The 26,963-nt window shown below is 41.9% G+C and overlaps 1 protein-coding gene across 4 annotated transcripts in view; it reads right to left on the bottom strand.

Annotated features, from left to right (window-relative positions):
- The window catches only part of TRIP10 (thyroid hormone receptor interactor 10), a 124,780-nt gene that overhangs the window by 83,339 nt on the left and 14,478 nt on the right, over positions 1–26,963 (bottom strand). For 2 of the 4 annotated variants that reach the window (XM_061639495.1, XM_061639512.1), the window contains exons 2-3: positions 12,155–12,186; positions 11,575–11,596 (exon numbers count right to left, since the gene is read on the bottom strand). The exons of the other annotated variants lie outside the window; for them this stretch is intronic. In XM_061639495.1, the coding sequence (XP_061495479.1) occupies positions 11,575–11,596; positions 12,155–12,186 (54 nt within the window). The remainder of the gene's footprint in view (positions 1–11,574; positions 11,597–12,154; positions 12,187–26,963) is intronic. 4 annotated transcript variants of the gene reach the window in all.

The raw sequence follows: 26,963 nt of genomic DNA, 5'->3' as shown, positions 1-26,963 counted from the left end.
TCCTTTTCCATATTTGTTGACAATTTTTTGTCAAAATTTGGACAGATTCCATCTCAGTAGCTTGTAGCAACTCAATTGGTATGCCATCTGTTTCTGGTAATTTGTTTTTTCCAAGTATTTTAAGAGCAGCTTTCACCTCACATTCTAATATGTCTGGTTCTTCTTCATATGGTTCCTCCGTGAATGAATCTGTCATCCTTGCATCTCTTTTATATAATTCAGTGTACTGCTTCCATTTTCTTTTTATTTTATCTCAGTCAGTGAGTGTGTTCCCCTGTTGATTATTCAACATCCCTACTCTTGGTTTGAATTTCCCTTTTGGAAAATTTCTCTTTTAGAATAGGGCTCTTGTTCTACCTTTTTTTATTAACCTCTATTTCTGTACAATAATTGTTGTAGTAGTTCTCTTTGTCCCTACGTACTAGTCACTGTAGTATTGCATTTAGGATTCTAACTGTATTTATCTCTCCTTTTGCTTTCTGTCTATGTTTAACCATATTAAGATTTCGTCAGTCATCCACTGAGGTCTTTCTCTCTTTTTAATTAGAGGTATTTTTGCATTCTTCCCTGATAATGTCTCTGACTTCAATCCATAGTTCTTCTGGTTCTCTATCAGCTAGGTTTAAAGCCTCAAATCTGTTCCTTATTTGACATTTATATTCTTCTGGGATATTATTTAAATGGTATTTTGGCATTATAATTGCTTTGTTGTTCTTTAGCTTTACTCTGATTTTCCATATTACCAGTTTGTGATCTGTACTACAGTCTGCTCCTTATCTTGTCTTAGCAGAAAGTATGGAACTTCTCTATATTCTGCTTCCAATTATATAATCAATTTGATTCCTATATTGCACATTTGGGGATGTCCACGTGTACAGTTGTCTTTTCAGTTGCTCAAAAAATGTGTTTGCAAGAAACAAATCATTGGCTTCACAGAATTCAATAAGTCTTTCTCCTGCTTCATTTCTATCTCCTAAACTCCATTTCCCCACAATTTCTAGTTCTTCTCTGTTCCGTTCTTTATGAATTATAGATTATATGATTATAGAGCATCCCGTTTTTGTGTGTGATCAATTTCTTCTGCATAAAATCTCTCCATCTTCTGTGTTTGCTGTTGGAGCATAGACTTGGATGATGGTTATGTTACTAGGTTTCCCCTTACGTCTCATTGATATCACTTGCTCAGACTTTGCGTTATAGCTCCTAATTGCTTTTGCTACATCACTTCTCACTATTACAGCATTTCTTCTTAATTTATCATTTCCTGCATAAAATATTTTGTAGTTGCCTGATTGAAAGTGTCCCATTACCATCCATTTTAATACACTCACACCAAGTATTGTAATATTGATATGTTCCATTTCTTTTGACAATTTCTAACTTTCTCTGGTTCATGCTTCTCACATTCCATATTCCTATTGTGTATGTTGTACAACTCCAGACTCTCCTTTCGCATCTGTGCACATCAGCCTCTGGGCTTTCTTTCGGCTTTGAGCCAGCACTACTCACACTTGTCTTCTGTTCGTCACCAGTAACTCAATAAGTGCCATCTGATGTGGGGGTCTCATCTTCCAGCACTATTTCGTGTTGCATTTTGGATAGTCTATTCATAGGGTTTTCATGGCAAAAGATATTCAAAGGTGGTTTACCATTGCCTTGAGTCTGGATGCATCTTAGTCTGGTGTCTCAGCTTTCACTATTCCACCTTGGGTGACCCTGCTAGGATGCTAGTCTCTTGGTCTAGACTCCTGACAGCATTGCTCTCAGCTTCTTCAATTAGACACCCTAGAAACAAGCAAACTCGGCAGGGGTGGGAAGAATCACATCATGGGAACTGGAAGCTTTGCAGGGTTAGTGAGGGATGACTTAACATCAAATTCAAACCAAGCATGTTAAAGAGAGTGAGGAGCCCCTTGGAAAATTTAAACAAACCTTGACAGATGGGACCTTTTGCCACTAAAAGTAGCAGCTTCACACTCTTTGTGGCAAGTTAGAACAGGTCTCTAGGATAATTTTCTGCTTCCAAAAAGCAGCCCAGAGGGCAACCGAGCGGTATTTCACTTCATGTACTTGCAGTCACATAAGAGAAGAAACAATACATTTCAGAAGTCACATAGAAGCAGCTTTCACACTGCACAGTTCCTTGTGTCACATAATCCACTGTTGCAACATTCTGGTCTGCAGAACGATTGCCGTTTCCAAAAATGACTTCATATCATCAACAGCCAAGTAGTTCTCCCAACACTCTCATCCTCATTTATGACTGAGAACCTCAATGTCATATATATATATATATATATATATAAGCCAACCCTGAGGAAGCAGACTCATATGACAAATGCGCTTCTCCCTTGCTGTTATCAGATGAGAGCCTGATGGAAGTTTGTAAAATAAACCCAACGTGGAAAGGGATCCCTAAAGAGGAAGAAAGGCTTGAAAACATCACCATTTCTTTCTGACAGTAGAATGGCCCACCTAAACTGGCTTCTTATGTGTGCTCACTATCACCCTTCCTACATGGTCTCCTAGGCACTGAACTGTGGTGCTAAGGCACACATAAGCCAGGATAAGAAGTGGGTATCCCTACACTTGCAAGAACTCCAAGCAGCAGAGGACAGAGAGATGAAAGCAAAGGAATATAGCTCGCTAGGGTCTCTATTGATCAAGTCTTCTCTCTAAAAACATTTCAGCAACAACTACTGTGCAGAGGTTCTCAAGGGACAAAAGCCTTTAACCATTCCACATCCTTGCTAGGATGAGAGACGTAACTATCTCCACTTTGATTAGCTTACATAATTCAAATACAAGATATATCAAGAATATGTCATCAAGATAATTCTGCATAACTATCTTGCAGCTAACCACATCAAGTTTTATATGAATAACTCTTACAACATCCTTTTAAAGTGAGGTCAGTATTTTTGTCCATACTGCATATGAAGGAGCCAGGGGAGAGAAATGTAGATTTCCCAAGATCATTTGCAAGTTTATGGCGGAAAAGAGATTTTAACTAAGAACTCCCCGCCTCATGTTCTCTACAACACTACACAAACTCTAACAAGATAATAAGATGCTCCATCACAGCTATCCCATTGCCCAGCTTTATTTTTGCAAGGGGGTGGAGGTCCATAAGCAGAAGGAGAGTGTTGAGGCTCGTTGTTGAAACAGCAAGGCAGTGATCTAAAGCTACTAGGGACCCACCAGCTCGTACTAACATAAGGGCGTCAGAGCCATTGGCCAATAGCACAAGAAGCACAACAATTCAACACTGAGAACAAGCTGTTGCTTCCAGGGAACAGACCATCTGGCAGGAATAATGGCTGGTTGGCTGGCCAACGAATGAGAGTTTGGCTGAGAGCAAGTCTCAGACTGGGATCATCCCAGAGCTCAGATCCTATGGGGGGTTTACAAGAGGAAATGCCGATCCTCCCACTCACTGCAACATTAGGAGGGAAAACAACTTGGAGGAAGTTTACCAGGAATAAATCCTATCACGGAGGCCTGGTAAACAGAATGAAGCCAGCCATGGGGTTTATCCTGGGGATGGAACTACTACTCAGGAATCAGGGCACAGATGCTCATTGGTAGCTGACAATTTGGACACTTCAGAGTAAGAACATACACATATAAATATATGACACTCTCATGCATAGAGAATGGGGTGAGTAGGACCACTCATCCATCTAGCCCAGCTTTGTCAACCATGGATGGCATCAAACACCTCAGGCAGAGGTCGTCCCCAGCCCTGCTGCCCCCAGGGAACCTTTAACTGGACATACCGGGAGTGAATGCAGGGCCTCATCCATACATTATGCCCCTAAACTCTGATCCCTCTATGAGGCTGGGCACCCCAATATGACTGAAAAACAAGCCAATCAAGTCCTCAGACCTACTTTCACCTCAGGCAACCCACTTTTCCCTCAGCCTCCCAACTACAATATGATAATAATTACTAGCCCAAAGTGCTGCATCAACAGGGGTGAACCAGTCCCTCTGCAGCACCATCAATCCAGCTTAATGGTGTGTCGCTGGAGAACGGTGATCACTTCCCCTATCTTGGCACCCATCTCTCTGTAAAAGCTGACATCGATGCTGAAATTCGAGTACCGCATTCTCCCAAATGAAGCGTAGAGTGTTCGAGGATCGGGATATTTGCAGGGAGACCAAAATGCTCATTTACAAAGCCATTGTACTACCAAACTTACTGTATGCCTGTGAAACATGGACCATTTATAAATGCCACTTCCAACCTTTTGAAAGATTCCACCAACGCTGCCTCCGGAAAATTCTGCAAATTACTTGGGAAGACAGACTAATGTTAGCGTTTTGGAAGAAGCAAAGACTACCAGTGTTGAAACAATGATCTTTCAACATCAACTTCGTTGGACCGGCCATGTTGTTCGAATGACTGATCACCGTCTTCCAAAGCAGCTACTTTTCTCCCAACTTAAGGATGGAAAACAGAATATGGGTGGACAGCAAAAGAGGTTTAAAGTTGTTCTTAAAGCGAATCTAAAAAAATGTAACATGAACATCAAGAACTGGGAAGTCTTGGCACGTGAACATCCGAAATGGAGGTCGGCTATTATCAAAGGTGCTATGGACTTCGAAGAAGCATGAACACAGGGCGAACGAGACAAACAAGCAAAAGGCACATCAAACAAATCCTCATTGTGACCATCTTCTATCTGGAAACCTATGTCCTCACTGTGGGAGGCTGTGTGGATCCAGAATTGGCCTCCACAGTCACTTACGGACCCACTGTTAAAGACCTTATCTTGGAAGACAATCTTACTCAGCCACGAGTGATCGCCAATGAATGACCTTACAGAGTTAAGGTAATGCAAATGAAGAATGATAAATACTTCAAATGTGTACACACACACACACACACACCTGCGCAGTACAGTGTCAAACTACATTTGCAGAAGTAGTTAAAGGTTAAAGTCTTCTTCTCCACTAAATGTAAATGTACTGCCTTCAAGTCGATTCCGACTTATGGCAAGCCTATGAATAGGGTTTTCATAAGGCTGAGAGGCAGTGACTGGCCCAAGGTCACCCAGTGAGTTTTATGGCTATGTGGAGATTCGAACCCTGGTCTCCCAGGTCGTAGTCCAACACCTTAACCACTATACCACGCTGGCTCTCTCTTCCCCACTAACCCCATCCAATTCCAATACCCCCAGGAGTAGTAACGTGCTTTTTCAACCCCAGACAGGCTTCATAAATATTACTGTACCAGAACTAGTAAGGCTGGGCAGAAGGTTTTTCATTACTATATTTTCCCCCCAAGGAAAACAATTTCTAAAAATAAATTGTTTCATAAAATGTAATTAGTAACATAATGAATAATGACAACAGAAGATTTATGTAACTTTAAACTTGACAATAAAGACATTGAACTAGTCAAGGATCATCAATACCTTGGCATAGTCATTAACCAAAATGGAGACAATAGCCAAGAAATCAGAAGGCGGCTACGACTGGGGAGGGCAGCTATGAGAGAACTAGAAAAGGTCCTCAAATGCAGAGATGTATCACTGAACACTAAAGTCAGGATCATTCAGACCATAGTATTCCCCATCTCCATGTATGGATGTGAAAGCTGGACAGTGAAAAAAGTGGAGAAGAGAAAAATCAACTCATTTGAAATGTGGTGTTGGAGTGCATACCATGGACTGAGAAAAAGACTTATAACTGGATGTTGGAACAAGTTAAACCAGAACTATCACTAGAAGCTAAAATGATGAAACTAAGGTTATCATACTTTGGACGCATAATGGGAAGACAGGGTTCACTAGAAAAGACAGTAATGCTTGGAAAAACAGAAGGGAGTAGAAAAAGAGGAAGGCCAAAGAGAGATGGATTGATTCCATAAAGGAAGCCACAGACCTGAACTTACAAGATCTGAACAGGGTGGTTGCTAACAGATACTACTGGAGGTTGCCGATTCATAGGGTCGCCATAAGTCGTAATCGACTTGAAGGCATACAACAACAACATAACAACAAGTAACATAATGAACAAAAACAGAGCAGTTTCAAAATTTGTAATGATTTTCTTTCCAGATGACCAAAACCAATATTGTAACCAAATTTGGCATAATGGTTCCTGAGAACAAGGAGCAGGTTTTTAGCCAGGATTCTCTCCCAGCCCTACCTGGAGATTCAACCTGGGACCTTCTGCATGCAAAGCAGATGCTCTAACACTGAGCTATGGCCCTTCCCCAAAGGGATACAATCGGACACCATTTTGAATCAAGATGGCAGACTGAATCTTTCAAAACTGAACTGAATTTTTGGTTTCTTGGAATTCCCAAGCAACTCCCAGTACAATGCTACTAGTAATCAATATAAATGCATAGTTCTTTTCAGTTACTTATATCTTTCTTTATATTTGAAGATTGTCAAGAAATGTACACTGAGTTATCATAGCTTATAATATTTACAAGTATTCAAATAAAGATGATTTCCAGATTTAAACCAATAACCTGAATGCACTCAATTGGATATTTTTCCTCTAATAAAATATTTCAGTTCAAATACTTCTGACTATTGATAAAATAAATACTGGGATATTTATATACTTTTGTTTACTTCATGAAGCCAAACATGATAAACCATATCCCAAACCATTATAGGCATCCAAATATCTTTCCAGAAAATACACATAAGTGATCAGAACATGCCAACTAAGGTGGAATTTCTAACCAAATCCATAACTATATGAGGTTGTGGAAGATGTAATCAGATTTGACTTTTAAAAAGAACAAGGCAAAAGCACCTATTGGAGGTGGGGGTATCTGATCAGGACTGCAGTGCTGGGGTATTAATTTTTCCCACCTGCAGCATCATTTCTCCACAACTCAAGTATCTATTTATCCCGCAGGGGAAAACATACAGGTGCCCATGGGCAAATAGCAGCTCAAGGGGTGGGGGATTTCAATTAGGGAAATGGTGGGCAGGGTTAACACACAGGCTGCAGCTGCTTTCCAACTTCTGCTAAAAACAGTAAGAAACCCAACCATGGATCTTCTACCCTCCGTAGCCCTTAGACGCAGAACCCGACTTCACAGTTTAACCTTCCCCTAGTTAATATAACTGCAAGGCAGTGCTAAAAACCCAGCTAGGGCAAACTGAAGATTCCTTTGGGGCCAGAGGCATAGTAGACTCACCACTCAACACCCACTTAAGATCGCTGGGAAGCTTTTTCATACATCAGCAATGCTGATCTATTGGTTAGTGTTGGAAGTGGGGCAAGAGCAACTCCTGTTTTGTTCTTTTATGTTCCAGAAGGGAGATAGAGTTAGGGTCCTCCAGATGGCTAGGCTTGACTACCTTTACCTGTGATGCTCTGACTGACTTCCTTCCGTTGTTAGACTGATATGTCTTAAGGGAAGCTTATCTGCCCCTCCTCCTTCTGCCCTTTCTTCTCTTCTCTTCTCTGTCTGAGAGAGAGGAGACACCTTTGTCTCTGCTCTCTCTCTCTCTCCTGGCCATGAGGGCAACTAACCAAGCTTGGGCTTTGCACCTCCAACTTAGTTAGTTAGTTAGAACTAGGTATGCCTTTCCTATCTAATATGTATTTCTATAAATAAAGTAGCTTTTCTTATTTTACTAAGTCTTACGTCTCAGTGATCTCAATGCAGGGTAAAGCTTGCTTTCTTAGGTAAACACACACACTGGCACACACGCATTTCAGACCGCTGTTGTTCTCTGCTGAACAAATATACAAATTTACACAACAAGGGTTATCGGTCCAGTAAACTAAGTTGAATTGCAAGTTGTGCCTAGAAGCTATAAAAAGAAATCAATAAAAGGGAGACCAAGTTAGAGAAAGGAAAGCAGAACAAAAGATAGGAAAGGGTGGCTGAAGTATCAATGCTTGAGAGACGCATCCCAAGGCTGGAGAAGGATAATTATGTGGTGTGGAATCTTCAGTTCACTGCGATCCTTGAAGGGGAAGATTTAAACGGGATCCTGACTGATCCTGTACCCTTGACAGAGGATGAAGCTGCTACAGTATCCTGGAGACATAAGCATGCAAAAGTGAAGTCTCTGCTTATTTCTGCATTATCAGATGAGGCACTAAATGTTTGCATAGGATGTAACAATGTAAAACAAATGTGGGAGAAGCTAGAAGGAATATATAAAAGAAAGTCGAAGAATCACGTCATGTACCTTTACAAGGAGTTGTTTTCTCTAAAGGAGACTGCTGAAAGAGGCAGCCTGAATACGCATATTCAAAAATTTACAAAGCTGCTCACTGACCTTCAGAGATGTGGGGGGACTTGGCCAAGGGACTTCCAAGTTTCAAAGATACCAGAGATACGAATGAGCCAGATCATCCAGCAGGTTTACTTAAAAGGAGATAAAGTTTATTGAGTAGCTTTCAACCAGCAGGTGTACCCAATAAAGTGGAACAGGCTGCCAGGCTCTGCATGAACATGGACCAGGCTGAACCCAGAACTAGGTAACAGAGAGCATATTTATAGGATACATGTTTACAAGCACAGTAATGGCAATTAATTACTACAAAGAATTAAATCATCGCTTTAATTGCTCCAAGATCTACACTATCTGATTAACAAAGCACCTTCCCAGCATCACACAGCATTCTTGGCCGAGCATCAGACTGAAATGCAACCTCAGATTAGGCACCAGGTGGCTCTGAGCTCACATTGGCCCACATTGACCGTCCCTTGACCCACCTTAAGCTAAACGCTAGACTACAGAAAACTAAGACTGGGGGGGAAATACAAGACCCCTTGCCTACAGGCAGCCATTCTGCTGGTGAGGAAGCCCATGGGCCGGTAAATTTGGCTGATGAAATAAAAAAGGCACTACTCCTGAGCTCTCTCCATGAGCGTCATAAATTAATTTCCTGTGTGCTAGAGAATTCTGACCAAAACATGAGTCAGATCATATCATATTTAAAGGATCGAGATTTTAAGGAGAGACAGGAAGAACATAGTCCGTCTCAAGAGGCAAACCTTACTATGGGCAGAAACAAGCAAACAAAGAATAGCAGCCATTGCCCGAATCAACAGGAGGGCAAGAGACAGAGAAGGAAGTTCTGTTTCATATGCAGATCTCTAAACCATCTTCAAAGGGATTGCCCTAGGTGTCAGATGGCAGCAAAGGCTGACTTTAAACAAAGGCAGACTGAAGTGAGAGAAGCCGCTGGGCAGAGAAAGGCAAAAACAAAGGTTTCTAGTTACCATGTGTCTGATGAAAGAAAAGATGATTATAAAAACAGATTTTTAATTGATTCAGGATCCATCTCACATCTTAAGAACATAAGAACAGCCTGCTGGATCAGGCCAGTGGCCCATCTAGTCCAGCATCCTGTTCTCACAGTGGCCAACCAGGTGCCTGGGGGAAGCCCGCAAGCAGGACCCGAGTGCAAGAACACTCTCCCCTCCTGAGGCTTCCGGCAACTGGTTTTCAGAAGCATGCTGCCTCTGACTAGGGTGGCAGAGCACAGCCATCACGGCTAGTAGCCATTGATAGCCCTGTCCTCCATGAATTTGTCTAATCTTCTTTTAAAGCCATCCAAGCTGATGGCCATTACTGCATCTTGTGGGAGCAAATCCCATAGTTTGACTATGCGCTGAGTAAAGAAGTACTTCCTTTTGTCTGTCCTGAATCTTCCAACATTCAGCTTCTTTGAATGTCCACAAGTTCTAGTATTATGAGAGAGGGAGAAGAACTTTTCTCTATCCACTTTCTCAATGCCATGCATAGTTTTATACATTTCTATCATGTCTCCTCTGACCCACCTTTTCTCTAAACTAAAAAGCCCCAAGTGCTGCAACCTTTCCTCGTAAGGGAGTCGCTCCATCCCCTTGATCATTCTGGTTGCCCTCTTCTGAACCTTTTCCAACTCTATAATATCCTTTCTGAGATGAGGCGACCAGAACTGTACACAGTATTCCAAATGTGGCCGCACCATAGATTTATACAACGGCATTATGATATCGGCTGTTTTATTTTCAATACCTTTCCTAATTATCCCTAGCATGGAATTTGCCTTTTTCACAGCTGCCGCACACTGGGTCGACATTTTCATCATGCTGTCCACTACAACCCCGAGGTCTCTCTTCTGGTCGGTCACCGCCAGTTCAGACCCCATGAGCGTATATGTGAAATTCAGATTTTTTGCTCCAATATGCATAATTTTACACTTGTTTATATTGAATTGCATTTGCCATTTTCCCGCCCATTCACTCAGTTTGGAGAGGTCTTTTTGGAGCTCTTCGCAATCCCTTTTTGTTTTAACAACCCTGAACAATTTAGTGTCGTCAGCAAACTTGGCCACTTCACTGCTCACTCCTAATTCTAGGTCATTAATGAACAAGTTGAAGAGTACAGGTCCCAATACCGATCCTTGAGGGACTCCACTTTCTACAGCCCTCCATTGGGAGAACTGTCCGTTTATTCCTACTCTCTGCTTTCTGCTTCTTAACCAATTCCTTATCCACAAGAGGACCTCTCCTCTTATTCCATGACTGCTAAGCTTCCTCAGAAGTCTTTGGTGAGGTACCTTGTCAAACGCTTTTTGAAAGTCTAAGTACACTATGTCCACTGGATCACCTCTATCTATATGCTTGTTGACACTATCTTGTAATTGATAAAAACCTGTTTAAAAGTTTTGAAAGTCACAAGCAAAAAGTATTAACAGCATCTGGGCAAACGTTCCTTTCTCAAGGAATAGGCATAGTGAAGCTGCTTTGCAAAACGCCAGAAGGAGAAAGGGAGCTTGAACTTAAAGACTGTCTATATGTACCAGATTTTAAAGACAACTTAATAAGTGCTACTAAAATAATGGAACTGGGAGGTGAGTGGAGAATTTTTCCACGTTCCGGATGAAGGAGAAATATGTTGCACTGCAAAACTGAAAGATGGACTTTTACATTTAGAATACCTTGAAGCTGTGCCTGCAAATGTGGTCAAGGAATCCAGTAATTCTGAATATTTGCATATTTGGCATAGAAGAATGGGACATGCGAGCTTAGCAAGAGTAACTGCTCTAGAGAAAGAGAATTTGGCTAGAGGTATTAAAATGAGACAATGCAATTGTGCAGAGAAATGTGTGTGCTGTATAGACCAAGAGTGTGAAATCAAAATTTTCTAAGAAAAGTGAGAGGAAAACCAAAAAGCCTCTAGAATTGATTCACACAGATCTTTGTGGGCCAATGAAAGTGCCATCCCAGGGTGGAAATTTATACATGATGACTTTTATAGATGACTACTCCAGGTATACTACCTGCTAAAAGAGAAAAGTCAAGTACTTCAAAAATTGAAGGACTATGTCAGGATTTTGTCCAACAAATTTGGCAGAAAGCCACAGATCATAAGATCTGACAATGCAGGAGAATATATGTCCAGGGCTATGCAAGACTTTCTCCATGAGGAAGGCATAGGGCACCAGACTACAGTTGTTTACAGCCCAGAACAGAATGGGGTAGCAGAACGAATGAACAGGACCCTTGGACAAATGATTTGTTCCTTGTTGGAAGATGCACAGTTAACAAAGAAGTACTGGGGAGAAGCTGCGGTTACTGCCACCTACCTGCAGAACCAACTTCCTGCATCTGCAAACAAAACAAAACACCATTTGAACTGTGGCATGACAAGACACCAAGCGTCTCACCTTCGTGTATTTGGGTGCAAGGCCTTTGTGCACATCCCAAAACAAAAGAGGTCAAAACTTGACAACACTGCCAGGGAAGTAATATTCATTGGATATTCTTCAATGCAGAAGGGATACCGAGTCATAGATCCCAAAATTGACGAAGCTGAAGTACACAGCGCTGTCGACTTTGATGAAGGGAAGTGCACACAACCAACCTGAAGGGGCACCACACCAAACAGATGACAGTGAAAAGGAAGACGCTGAGTTATTCTTCCACCACAGAAGGTATAACAATAATATACTTGCAGAGGAAGGCAAGGAGTCAGAGCCAGAAGGGGCAACAGAGCCAGAAGGGGCAACAGAGCCAGAAGGGGCAACAGAGCCAGAAGGGGCAACAGAGCCAGAAGGGGCAACAGAGCCAGAAGGGGCAACAGAGCCAGAAGGGGCAGCCGAAGGGGCAGCACCCAGACGCTCTGAACGCACCAACAAAGGTGTACCACCAGAGAGACTTGCTTACCTCGTGAGAGATGAACTTCCAGAGCCAGAGACCTGGAAAGAAATTGAAACCTTACCCAAAGCTGAGCCTGAAAGGTGGAGGCAGGCAGCCAAGGAAGAGCTGGAAGCTCTACACAAAAGTAAAACTTGGACATTGACCAAGCTTCCTCAGGAAAGGAAAGCTGCAGGCTCCAAGAGGAAATTCACGAAAAAGCCAGATGCTAAAGGAAATGCTGAGAGATACAAGACAAGACATCAAAAAATGTCTGTATATGAGTACTGTTACCAAGCCAGATGTGGTGGTAATAGTGGGATATCCACCTGTGCCGAAAAACCAGCTTGCCAACCAAAAGGGACTGGGAAGCAATCAAGGATGCAACAGACTCATGGAGTCAGAAGGGATGAGTTCACAAACCAAGTACATACACGTGAAGCACCATTTCATTAGAGATACCTATCGCAGATGACTACTCAAGATGGAGTTTTGTCCAACAGAAGACATGACTGCAGATGCTCCCACAAAGGCATGAGGCAAAGTCAGACATTGCAAGCTGCGAGACAAGATGAACCTTGTAGGCTGAACCAAACACTCTTCAAGAAGGGGGTAAATCTGTATATTTGTTAAGCAGAGAACAGTTAGCACCTGCTATGTTAGACCAGGCATTATAGGAGCAGGCATTATAAAGCATGAGAGGCAGCTCTGGGCTCCTAAGGCTTTTCTCTCCCCTCCCCAATTAATCTGGATAATTAATTAGCAGAGGTGGGGTGCGGACAATACCCCAGAAACAACTGACAAACCTTACAAAAAACATCAGAGCGTCCATGCTCAATCTGAGCAAAAAGTCCACCTATGACCATCTCAAGCGCAGCCAGCCAGATTTCCCTCAAAAGTTTCCAAACAGGGCATAGACCTGTGTGCCCCAACACTCAAAGTTACACCGTCTGAACATGAAGGAGCTTTATCATAGCCTATTCTAGGCTTGCCAGTCTATCGTAAGCCCCATGGGCTTTAAGCTATTGCTCCCTTTGCTGTTTATGTAAACAGCAAGATGGGCTGAAAATATCAGTCAGGGCTGGCCCAATTGCCCAGGCGCTACAAAGTGGTCATCTGGGGCAGCAGTACATGTCTGAGATATCTTCCGTGATATTACAAGAAATTCTGGAAGCAACTCTCAGGTCACATAGCATGGTTATTCGGCCTAGCAATGTGTGTTAGGTTGGCTCTGACAGTGTTAAGAGTGCTGCAGAAATATAGGGCACTCTTCCATATGCCCAATCACTACCTAGACCCCCAACCCCCAAGACTTAGACCCTCAGCTCTCATCAGCTCCCAACAGCATTGCTAATGGTCAGGGATGATGGGAGTTGTAGTCCATCAATATCTCGAAGGCAACAGTTTTCTCACCCCTGAGCTAGATCTTGCTGATTTAGATTTGCAGATCGTACCAGTTGCACACGTGGCAAGACCCACTGAGTAATTCCATGTTTAATTTTCAAATAGACCCATTATTTACGCGCTTGAATAATTGCTCTAAAGCATGTAGACGTCAAGAGTGCATGCCACAAAGTTCACCCTCCAAAGCAGGATATAAAATGTGTAGCCAAACAGAGCAGTTTTGCAGTTGGATAACAGCAGTACAGAGGAGGTTCTTTTCCATCACTGTGGTCCCAAGAAGAACACTGATTTTTCTGGCTCAGATCCCACTCAGATAAGTTTTGATTCCTGGCCTCCCTCTACCCCTATTGTCCTCTGTTGCAGCAACAGCAACTGATTAATGAATACAGCAAGGCAGCTCCAGACACTGCTTGCAGAGGATCAATAGACCTTTCAACCAGCACAGTCCTTTGCTGACAGACATAACACGGTTCCAGCAGCTTGCTAGCGACCACAGAAGTTTAGAGACTCCTAACCCTGGACTGATCACCTTCCTACCGGCTGCCTAGTCTTCATGCACTGTCCTAAACAAACCTCACTAAGCTTTGCCAGTCCCTGAATCCTTAATCTCCTTGCATGTACCTACCAACCTCTGTTGCTCCCAATCACACATGCCACAACCTAATCTCCAACTCACAGCTATGAATGGTATACTGCTGAGGGTGGGAAAAAGAGAAAGTAGCATGATTAAGCATTCGACCTGACAGTGGGAGGTCCTCAGTTCAAGTGTTACCTCAGTACTGAACTCATTAGGTGGTTTTAGGAAAGCTGCTCTCTCTCAGCATCCCCTCTTCAATCTGTAATATTGGCATAATAATATTGAAGCCTAGCTCACATGGTTATAAGAACTGAGTTATGTCTGGGCTTGCTAAGGTGGAACCCATGAGGACTTCCCCTGTGCCCACACAGCCTCCGAGTTCCCTACTCCATCCCACTCCCTAATTAACTTTTTTCCCTCCCATGAAAATTACACAGAGTGAAGGAGGAAGCCAGAAGAGTGGACCTCTTTCCTGCTGCCCATTATGGGCTTTTCAAGGTGTAGATCAGCAGCTGAACAGAAAGTGGAACAATAGAGAGGGCAGGAGGGAAAAAGCAGGAGAGAAATGGGAACAATCTAGGAGACTGCAGGGTGGGGAGTGGAAAATGGAGCAGCAATCTAGGAGAAAGTGGGGTGCCACTGGAGTCAGAGAGAAAGCTCACACACACAATGTCAGATCCAAGAAAATGACACAGACATCAGATCGAATAAAATTGATCTTCTTGAAATTAGATGGTTTTCTCACGGTTCCTGCTCAGACCGTAATCAAATCACAGATCACATCCATCTCTATTTACTCAACTATAAAAAAAATTGCTTATCCAATGTGTTCTGTGGCATAAAAACATGGACCTGAGGCACAGATCTTTATGAAGCCTCATAATTTTTGCCATGAATCCTCTCTAAACCACCATCAAATCATAGAAACACCAGCTCAGTCAGGCACCCCCCTATCCTTCAACCGCTTCTAGGGCAGTTGGTCATTATAGGTGTAGTGTGTTGGCCCTCCAGGCTTGCCATCCCAGGAACTGCTGAGTCAGCCCCAGACTGTGGCAGTTTCAGTTCCAGGCCTGCCTTACAAGCAGCACCATGCTGTGGGCCTTGTTCTCTGTATATAATTAGTTATAGTAAAGTTCTTGTTATTGTTAGATCCTCTGTGTGGCCTCTTCCTTCAAGCTACTTTTCAATAAGAACTACTATTTAAGAATTAATCCCCAAGTTTGCTTTCCCCCCTCTTCCCTCCCTGCTCCTTTCCCTTTGTGTGCTGTTTTTTTCAGATTGTAAGCAGGGACTGTCTTGAAATGATTGCATGTAAGCCACTCGAGAAGCCTTTTTGGTTGAAGAGCATGGTACAATTAATATTTAATAAATAAATAATGTCACCTCTGCGTCTACAGAGATATCTTTGTTGTCATTGTATCGAAAAGTCATGAAGCTTGTTGTATTTGACCCATGGTTTGGTGATTCTGCTCTGAGCTCCTACTGGGAAGAAGGGAGGAATATAAATCTAATAAGTAAAAAATAATAATAATGCTGCAAAGCATGAGATATGTACATATAAGAGGATCTGTTTTAATTGTACTGCATCTGATTTTCACTCAGAATCCTAAGAAAAGCAAACAATGTATGTGTCTGGGTTGAGGAGGAAAGCAACAAAAATGGGTGGCACCCACAGTATTCACTTAAAATTCCAAATGTGCCTGTAGGTCCCAAAAGGTTGGCAACCTCTGATCTATGTAAAAAGCAAAACATAACTAAGCAAGTATCTGTAGCCATAAAATACCACCAACAAAGGACCAATAATTTTCCTACTGGGGAACCTCCGACCTAATTAGACCCTACACAGGTCCCACTTTGGCCCATGAGTCTGTTTCCCCCGCCAAGGCCCACCTGCTCCATACCTGACCTTCATGTATGACATTGGGTGTGCAGCAGGTATGGGCGCAGCTACAAAGGAACAACTGAAGCTTAAAGTGAGCTCCTGATTGTTCCTTTGCAAGTGTGACTCCCTGTCAGCACCAAGCAGGGAGATGACAGGGAGCCCTGGTGAGACTGGGGAATTCCCTACTGAAGCTAAAGGGGCTCACTTTCTCAGTTTTGAGGAAATGGTTTGAATCCAAACTGCTTCGTCTAAATGAACTTCAAGGGGACTTCCTGCAAGTCAATCAGCTGACTGGCACTGAAAACACTTCAGGAAAGGTTGCTGAAACCACTGATCAGCAGTTACAACAATCTCTTTTGATCTTTGACAGGTAGGTAGTCCATTTTCCTACCACGTTCCAGTGGACAAACATGTTGGATTTAGATTTGGGAGACTTGAGTTCAAGTCCTACAACTGACACACTCTGATGGTCTTGGGAAAACAAAGTGGAAACAGCGCCTTACTTCAAAGTACAGGGAAAATTCAAACTGTAAAAGCAACTTCTGTTAAATAAGCAGCAGTAATGAAGGTGTCATACATCTGTCATGCTTCCATGGACCTCTGGGCTTATTTGGAGTTGTATGTATACTGAGATTCCACGAACATAGGAAAAGGACAAACTGTAGAACTGGAAGCAGATTTCAGCCTTCTAAAAACGACAACATTCATTAAAAAAAAAAAGATAAACCAAGAGTTCCTAGCCCTTACGGCTGTGAAGATCACATTTCAAGCATATCAACAATCCCTAATGAAGCCTGGAAACCAAGCAGGGGGCCACATAAAGTTTCTAGTTATAAGGGGCCTGGTGAACACTTTTTCCCTCTTTCCACCATGGCTTGAAAAATTGCTTCTGCTAAAGTGGCTAAATGTACCTGAACTGGCACAGGGTGCAAAATTAGAATTCTTTAGCACAGAATCTTTGGTGAAGAATTTTGGTGTGTTTTTATAATACGCAGAAACATGGGGTGATATCCAAAGTGGCTCACTCCAAATATTACTTACTGAAATCAATGGGATTTCTGTTTATTTCAATGGATCTACTAAAAGGTTGACTTAGTTGGACATCACCCACATAGCCTTGGACCTATGACTAGTGCAATAGCTTGGTAGATAGGATACTTCCCCAAGCAAGGATGGGGAACCTGCTGTATCATCATCTCAGACCATTGGCCTTGTTGGCTAGGACTGATGGGATTTGGAGTACAACAATATCGGAAGGACCAAAGGTTCACCATGCCTGCTATAGAGCAAACCTATGACACAGCAGAATAGCACAGTAACAAAGAGGGAGGTGGTTTACAAAGAATTATGAAGAAAGATGTGTGGCATTTAATCCAAGATTTGGTAACTAATGAGAAATTCTGAGAACTTTAAAAATGAAGTCTATCTTGTTCATATAATTCCTATAAGACACACCTTAAAAAACAATGTTTGGGCACTTCTGCTGAAGATATGAAAGTGATTCTGAGTGGGACATTCCCATGTCCCTATAGGTTCCAGCCAATGTCTCTCTTACTTAACCCACTGAGCACAATATTCATTTTCAACCTTCCTCCCTTTCACAATCCTAGCCCCCAATAAGAAAAGCAAACCATGCTTCTTTGGAAAAGAGCAACTGTATTTTGCATAAAAGAATATGCAATTATGTTCATACTAATTTTCTTCTAAATGCAAGTTATCTTTCCACACCAAAACAAAATCCAGTTACCCAAAAGCCACAGGAAGGACAGCTACTTTAGAGCGAGTGCACAACGTGTAGGAGGTCTCTAGCGCTCCAATAGGTCAGGCCTTTAGCTCCGTGAGCACATCACGGTTAAGCCAAGGCTTAAACCCCCTCAAAATCATTTCCCCTGGACTGTGAAAGAGAAACAAACCCTAGCTGCAGCTTCAGGGCTGGCATTTTCCCCACCTGTGTGGGTTATATGATTCTAAGAACCCTGAAACCTTGTTTCTCCATTTCCCTCCAGTAAATGGAGGAAGGGAAGGGCAGTCGCTCAATATTAGAGAATCTGCTTTGCATGCAGAAGGCCCCGGGTTCAATCCCTGGCATTTCCAAGTAGGGCTGAGAGAGTCTCTGCCTGAAACCCTGAAGAACCGATGCCAGTCAGTGTACACAATACTGAGCTACATGGATCAATGACCCGATTCGGTATAAGGCACCTTCATATACCCCTAAGAAGTGTCTGTGTAGCCACACCCAAGACCCACACTGAATGTGCTTCAACCAGCAGTGTTTGCAGGGTCAATCATGCTCCCCCCTTTTGAAATAAAGGCTGTAGGGAATGCAGTCAACCAGGTTTTCCCAGTTAAGAGAACAAAAGACCAATATGACAACTCACAACAAAGATGGCAGATATATGCCTGGCTGCAGGCTGGGGTTGGTAATGTATTCACTCCCCATTTAAAAATAAAATGAGTGTCAAGCATCTGGAAATGGGAAGACCAGAGCATCAGTAGCGGGAGAAAGAGAGGCTGCTTTCACACTGCACTTTATTCCATTATTCTGACGATTTACCTGATAATTTGTGCATTATATTTGATCTTTCACATGACGTACAAGCTAGCTCCGGAATTCTAGTGGAATGTAGTACAAGTTTACAGCAAATTTCCATGATAAATGATGCCAGAAATGATCCATTAGCAAGGCTGGGAACCTGGAAAATTGTGGGAGTTTTTTTTCTAGTTGCAGCCGCTCACGTGACAGACATCCCAGCATATATTGTATTCCTGCCCTTTAGTCGCGTGTGTGTGTGGGGGTTATTCCTGTTGAAAATTGTACCGGTATTCCAGCATCGGCACAGATAGCAGCTGCATTTCCCACACACACTCCTGTATCGATACAACTAAAATAATTTTAAAAATCAGATCCTAAAAGGAGTGGGCTTGCATGGTGACAGGGCAAGATCCTAGACCTCCTACATAGAGGGGAACAGTGCGCATGTGCATACTGGGTGAGGGACTAAAACAAGCCATGTGAAAGAGAGTTGCGCAAAATGCCGGTATATCAGCTGAAAAAGCTGTTGTTCCTTAACACAAAGGCACTGCAGGATGAAAGGGATTTTAGAAATTGGAATAGAAGCACTACTATTTTAATCCGTTAAACTAATGCAATCAGTCCCATGTGTGAAAGCAGCCAGAGATAGAGAGATCTACCATGTCAGGAGAACTAGCATGTTTCTATGTTGAGGGGCTTGAAAAACAAGTTGGTCACCTCAATGAGAAACAAATGTAACCGCTCACACAAGACACTGGAAGTTTGAAAACTGTTCATTCGTTATCGAAACTAGATGTTCAGGGAAAGAGTAAATATAGATCTTGCATGCCAATTTGATCTCTACCTGAATGAATTGGTACATTCAGGTGCCATGATAAACCATGGCTGATTGTAACAGGAGTGAGCCTCAGGGCTCATGAATTCCTTCACTCTCCTTTCCTCCTCTGAAGTTGCTCCAAGGAGGACTTTGGAAGCTTTTGCTTCCATTTTTGACTAACTGCAGCTTGCCATTCCATCCAAGCCCAACAAACCGTGGCTAATCTTAACTTTTTATCTATTTATTAGATTTATATTCCACCCTTTCTCCCAGTGGCAGAAACAATGAACTATTGCTTATTTCAAACAAGCCAACTTTAAACTATGGGTAATGAAGTTTACTTGTTTCAAATAAACCACAGTTTTAAATAAACACAATTTAAGGTTAGGTGTGACACTAAATTGCAGTGAATGAAAGACAGCAGGGAAACCTTTCCGTCTTCTCCTTGCAGTCACACAAGGGGGAAGGAGGGAACGTGCAAACAGAAGGCCAACCTAGGCTTGTTCCCATCACAATAAACCATGGCTTATTTGACATCCAAATGCAACCTATATGTTCTCTACCAAGAGCTGCTGCAGCAGAGGGGCTATTATGCTATGAGCTCCCAGTTCAAATTTCATGCCAGCCATGAATTCACTAAATGGCCTTACGCAAGCCAGTATTCTCTCAGCCTCAAGGCCAGCCTTACCATTCAGCAGGATGAGGCAGTCTGCCTCAGGCAGCAGATTTTGTTCTATTGTTAAAGGGCAGCATTACAAAAGTGTTTTCTACAGCATGAGGGGAAGCCTCAACACCTTCTTCACATATGCTTACGAATTGTAATGGCATTGTTTCAATTTATTATACGTTTCTTAACATTTTTTAAACTTATTGTTTGACTATTTGAATTTTGTTTTGTAGCAGTGAATTATGTAACTTTTCCTTGTTGTGAGCCACCTTGAGCATAAATTACTATGGAAAAGTGGCATACAAATAAACCATGATGATGATGATGATATGTTACCATCGGCCCTGTGCCACATATACACAAAGCCCCAGATTTTGTGCCTCCCTGGGCACAGAGGCAGAGTGAGACCCTGCTCTGTAACACAAGCAGTTGCACATGTGGGTAACACACAGGGCCCAGGGATAAAACTCCTGCTTATTACAGAAGTTAGTCGGTTTCCTTGAAGCCTGCCCTTAACATACCTTAAAGCAAACCATGAGTTCTAATGGCCCAGAATCACTTGGGACAATAGCAATAGCCCTATTCATAATTTGTTTGCCAATTAACACTCAGAGAGGTTTAGACACTATTTCTTGACTTGAAAAGGCACACAAGGATCATGTTTAAGAATCCCATTGTTAATAGACAACAGAAACAGCAGGAATAAAATTTCAGTTTAATAAATCAATTACAGAGAGCTACAAGGTGCTGCCCCTTAAGGTATCAAAGGGTATCTCAATTTTCTTAAGATGGGAAAATAGGAAAAGGAAAAAAAACCATCACCAGTTTTAAAAAAACGGGGGAGATGGTTTTATCATCTGGATTTAGAAACAATATGTAGACATCAGCATAATCATGCAGAAATACATATTTTTTAAAAAAACTCTCAGAAAAGCAGCGTTCCTATAAAAATAGAGAGTCGGTGTGGTGTAGTGGTTAAGGTACTGGACTATGACCTGGGAGACCAGGGTTCAAATCCCCACACAGCAATGAAGCTCACTGGGTAACCTTGGCCAAGTCACTGCCTCTCAGCCTCAGAGGGAGGCAATGGTAAACCACCTCTGAATACCACTTACCATGAAAACCCTATTCGGGATTGACTTGAAGGCAGTCCATTTCATTTTTTCATAAAGCAATAGTGTATCATACAACAACCTTCTCCCATCTGGTGCCCTCCAGATTTCTGGACTACAATTCCCATCAGCCCCAGGCAGCATGACCAATGGTCAGGGATGATAGGTGTCGTAGTACTAGACATCTGGAAAACACCACATGGGGGAAGGCTGACATATGCAATTAAGGCTGCAGTTAATTTAAGGAAATAATCCCAGTTGAACTCAACAGGACTGACTTCTGAGTAAATATGCACTGGAGCAGCCTGCAAGTGCCCATAGTAGCTGTACAGAAAATAAGCTAGCCTGTACCCATATTTGTATCACACTCCATCACAATATATTATACATCTTGAAAATACTAGCATAAGTATTTTTCTCTAATAAATGGGTTTAGATTGATTTAGATCCAGCACTAGACCATGGGTTGTCATTACATAAATAATGCTCACAAGCTCCTTTGCTATGCCACACTTCAACAGGTTTCTTCTGCTTTGGTGGAAGCCATGGTTTGCCTTTTACACCCAAACCCAACAAACTCTGGTTAGCCCAAGCCCTCTAAACATTGCTCAGAGACAATTGTAATTAAGCAGTAAATAAACTGTCAAAATAAAAAAAAACAGGATAACCAACCATTGTTTGATATAGGTTGCAATCTTAGGCCACATTCATGCCATACATTTATTCCACTCTAAACAGTCCTGGCTTCCCACAAAGAATCCTTGGGAGTATGGTTTGTGAAGGGTGCTGAGAGTTGGTAGGAGGACTCCTATTCTCCTCACAGAGCTATAATTCCCCAAGTAATTTAGCAGTCAGTGCCTCTTCCCAGAGAACTCTGGAAACTGTAGCTCTGTGAGGAGAATAAGAGTCCTCCTAACAACTCTCAGCACTCTTTACTCTATACTTCCCAGAATTCCCTGGGGTAAGCCAGGACTGTTTAGTCCACTATTGTTTCACTTTAAATGTATAGCATGAATCGTTGAAGGCTTGCACACAGTATTTTGTATATACAAATCCTGGTTTGGATACAGTGGTGAATTACGATTTCCGCAAAAGCAGATATCACTAATTACATGCAGACTGATGAGGAGAGAAAGGAGAAGAAGCCTGAGAATGCAGGGCTCATTAATATAACACCAAACCATGGTTTCACATTTTATGTGAATTGAGCCGGTGGCCTGGTATGCACACAATGCTAAGCCAAACCATGGCATAGTGTAAATAAGAAAACATGCAGGCTCTAGAAAATGAGATTGCAGGCTCCCTGATTGTTTTGCTGGTGCACTGCACTGAGCTATGCCATGGTTGGGCTTAGTGCATCTGAACTGGGGCTTGCAGTTTGAAATCCAGTTTTCATAAAGCAGTCTTCCCCTACCTGGTGCCCTCCAGATGTTGCTAAACTTCAAGTCCAACCATTCCTGATCAATGGCCATGCTGTCAGTGGCTGATGGAGTCCAACAATAACTAGAGGGCACCAGGTTGGGGAAGGCTGCTCTACAGCATATGGAGTGGGGACAGTGCTGAGTTTGTAAATCAACATATAAGACAGGACAGAGATTTTCCCAGATTGTGTCAGGATGCACTAGCCAGGACAGTGTGACTCATCATGTTATCCTGAGAAGAGGGTGGGATAGTCCAGAAGGAGCAGTTCCCTACACAGGGAATTTTACAAAATTCCACCCTACACAGCAAACTTAACAAAAGAGATCACCCCTCAGTCCCAAGGCACCCACCCAAACATGACATTGCAGATGAGTATACTAATCACAAGCAGACTGTCAATTTTACAAATGGAAACAAAGGGCTGCTGGAGATATAAGTTGTTACCAATGTTTTGGAATCATTTCTGTAAATACATCAAAAAGTTCTACAAAGATCACAGAATAAAAGGAACAGATTTATGGCAAGTCAGTACAACAACAAATTATGAAAGATACTGGAAAGTCTACACAAACATTTTAAAACACTGAAAGAACAAATGAAGGGAACATGACAACTTGCCCCGCCAACAACATGTGTGCCATGTCTGTCCACATCCTTATGCATGTTGGACTCCTTCACTGGGTTGCTGAATGTGTGGCTGGCCCAGAAGGCTCAAGTTAGCATGACCTTAGGATCCCCTTGCAAAGCTTTCAGCACTTTGGGGAGCTCGTGTAAACCTCGCTACTGTCACCCTAACTGAGACAAGTTCTCCAATGCCCCTAGTCTTCTGAGGCCTGTTACCGAAGATGCTGGAGACTGAGACTCTCTAAACATGCATTCCGCCAAGCTATTGCTGATGCCCAAAACTGCACCAAGTTTTCAAAACTTTAATTCTTTTTTTTTTACAATAATTTTTATTCATTTTTCAAAACTTTAATTCATAGAACCATCTTAGAATTGCTCATGCACAGATTGCAGTATTAAAATATTTTCACTTTCATTGGAAGAGGATTTGTTAGAAAAGCCAGTCTATGGAGGAAAACCTTCGTGTTAGAACTGGCTTCAGATTCAGCCCAAAGCTATATAGAAATAACAATGCTAAAGCTGTGATCAAGATAGCTTTAATAAATGTTTATAATTTACATAGCAATTCTTAGTGTCCCAAACTGCTCTTCTTGTAAATTCTTACAATGACTCTGTTAAGATGGGTCAGTATCATTCCCACATTGCAGTTGGGATGGGCTGAGGCCAAGGGAGAGTGGCTTACCTAAGGCCACCTAGTGTCAGAAGTGAGATTCAAAGAAGGGATTTCCCAATATGTAGCTCAGTCTGTTAGCCACTATGCTACATCAACTTTCATACAAACAACCCACACAACTACAGGATCAGCTACAGTCATACTAGATCAGTAAAGTGCAAAGCACCCTTCCAAAGAGTTTCACATTAAGATCTCAGTGGCAGCCACAACTCTGGCAAAACTGCAGGCCAACACATTTCTGTTCCTTGGGGGCAGAGTTGGCATGGTGCAGTTTGGAGACGAACCTACACACATAGTGCTCTGGGCCCAGAATCCCTTTACTGCAGGCAGCAAGGCCTGGAATGCACTTCACCAGTCTGGATAAACAGAGCAGGAATTCTAATGAGGCCAACTTCAATTGAGTCATGGGACTGCATTGTGCTGGCAATCCCAGTTTGATCAACTCTCTCATCCCCCACCCAAAAGGTTTTATGTGTGGTCTCGTCTTTCAAAGGATGTTATATGTTGCTAGAAAGTTACCAGGAAGGGTTACAAGGTATTAACGGGGCAACATCTAGAGCCAGTTTTGCGTAGAAAGTTGAGCAAAGTAAAATTTTAATTAGAGATTTATTCTTATAACGAGTAGCACAAATATAGTGTAAAGAGACAGCTGCTCACCCCCTCTAAAGTCAAAGGGGATATGTAAAGATTGGGCTGGGGGAAAAAGGTATGATCTGAAACCTGCATGCACCAATCTGCATATAGCTTAGTCTTTAGTAAATAGCTATTTAATGCATTCTCACAAACACCCTCCAAGTGCTTGGGTTTCTGGATGTATAGCAAATTAACAGCCGTTTGTATATGAGAAACCACACAGTTTGATAATATGAAGAAGTCCCTCTCATTTTTCTTCTTTAGGCATCCCCAGACTAATCAGTATCAAGAATATGTCTAACTCAGGAAAAACATGAGGATCCACAAATCATATTGAAGCCCTTAAAAAATTAAATGTGTCATCTGCCCTTATATAACAAGAATCTTTAAGCATCCCACAAATCAGAGAAAACAAACAAGACCAGCCAAATAAAGGATTCAAGAGGTCTTGCTTCAGATATCACATTACAATGCATTTACATATTTACTGCCCGGTTTAAAAAGAGACCCTGGGAATTAGAGGAAACTGGGTTGTAAAACATGCACTCAATTTTCAATTTTCTCAATTTTCCAGTTTCCCACGAACTATGGAATAGTCTCCCCGAGGAGGTTCGCCTGGCGCCGACACTATCATCCTTTCGGTGCCAGGTTAAAACCTTTCTCTACTCCGAGGCATTTTAATTTTTTGTTAATGATTGTAATGTTTGTAATTTGATTTTAGCCTTTGCTGTTTTTAGATTGTGAAATTTGATTTTAGACTGATGTTTTTGTATTATATTGTATTTTATTGTATCTATGTTCACCGCCCAGAGAGCTATTGCTAGTCGGGAGGTATATAAGTTTTAAAAATAAATAAATAAATAAATACTGATATTTCAATGACAAAGAATATTCCACATTACAGCATATTTTGCATCTTTTCTGGCTCCCTCAAAAACCAATACAGAGATTGAACTGGTGTTTGAACCTAAACACGCACTTACACACCACATTTCATTCAGGTATCTGTGTGTGAGAGATCTTATTACAAGCAAACAAGAAAATGACAAATCAAGTTAAATCTCACTTTGCTATGTTAAATTTTTTCAAGCCACAGTAAGAACATATAGTGTTAAGAAGGTGAACATACTACAATACAGCAAGGCATTCCTCAAATACATAACTTAACAATTGCAGATAGATCTTTGTGGGAAAAGGTGTATTCCAGGGCATTTTGGCCCAGGACACTTCATAGGTAATAACCAGCACCTGGTATTGGGTGTGAAAGCAAGCCAGTCAGCTAGGAACTGACCGCACATCACTACATTTAGCACCAGATGAAGGAGCATTTAGCCAGAAGAGGGAACACTGCTCAGCTGTACAAACATGCTTTTCAGGAGAAGGTCCCAAAGTCAGTATTTCACATCTCCAGTTAAAACCATCACAGGCTGCAGGGTGGCAAAAAACCCCTTTGCTCCAGAAAAAACTACTGCCACTCAGAATCAACACTCAGACCAATGATCTGTCCCAATATAGCACAACTGAATATGTTATGGAACTAGTTCCAAAAGACTTGATGCAATTCAAGACTGTAACTGCAATTCCTTATTAGGGTCAGAAGCACACTGAATGCAGTAAGGAAGGTGCAAGGGGAAGAAAGGTATCACGAGGTTCAAAGGAGGAATCATGATGTTCAAAGAAATACCAACAAATATTCAACATTTGCCAGAATTTCAAGTTTTGGACGTTAAATTTTATCTTAAAATTTCAGATTTAAACCTGTTGGCACCTTTCATCTATCAAATACTAAATACTGTTGCATGTCATCTACCAGATACGCATTGTCACATTTAACCGACACAGATATCAAATGTCCAGCAAATATTCTGAAATTTGGAGGATATTTGACAATGAAATACGACTGAGGAGCAAATCCTTATAAAACTTTTAAGATAAGAAACTGAGCAGGTCTTGTTCTGATCAGTGCTTGGAAGACACTGGGAACTGCCCACCCTCCCCAATCCCTAACCCCTGAAAAGAAGGGCAGGATACAAATATAAGAAAAAAAGTACATACTATTTTAATGAGGAGAACGGAAGGGCAAATGTAGTGTACATGTTTTTAAAAGTGTTGAATGAAACATTTAACCTAACAGAATGTAGTAGGCAAAAATTAAGAAGTATAGCTGAAGGGGGCCTCCAATTAAAGTCTTTTCAACAGGGAGCCAAAGTAGGGACAACATAGCAATACACAAAAGGAAAATGCTTTCACTAAGGAGGCTGACAAAAATAAAGCATACACTTTGATATTGTTTGTCTAAGCCACCAAAAACTATAATCAAAAGTCAAACCCAGGAATTGCAGAAGCCTGTCAAAAGATGACTCTAGAATCTTGCTGTCTACACACAGATCTGAATCATGAAGTCCAGGGCAGGAAGAACTGCAGTCACCCACACTAAATTTGGTGCCAGGTCCTAAGAATATTTTCTTCTTCCAGCCCTGATGAAGTCATAACCC

Source organism: Rhineura floridana, chromosome 1 (genome assembly GCF_030035675.1).
Source record: "Rhineura floridana isolate rRhiFlo1 chromosome 1, rRhiFlo1.hap2, whole genome shotgun sequence".
Lineage (NCBI taxonomy): Eukaryota > Metazoa > Chordata > Lepidosauria > Squamata > Rhineuridae > Rhineura > Rhineura floridana.
This window is presented reverse-complemented; position numbering and strand designations above follow the sequence as displayed.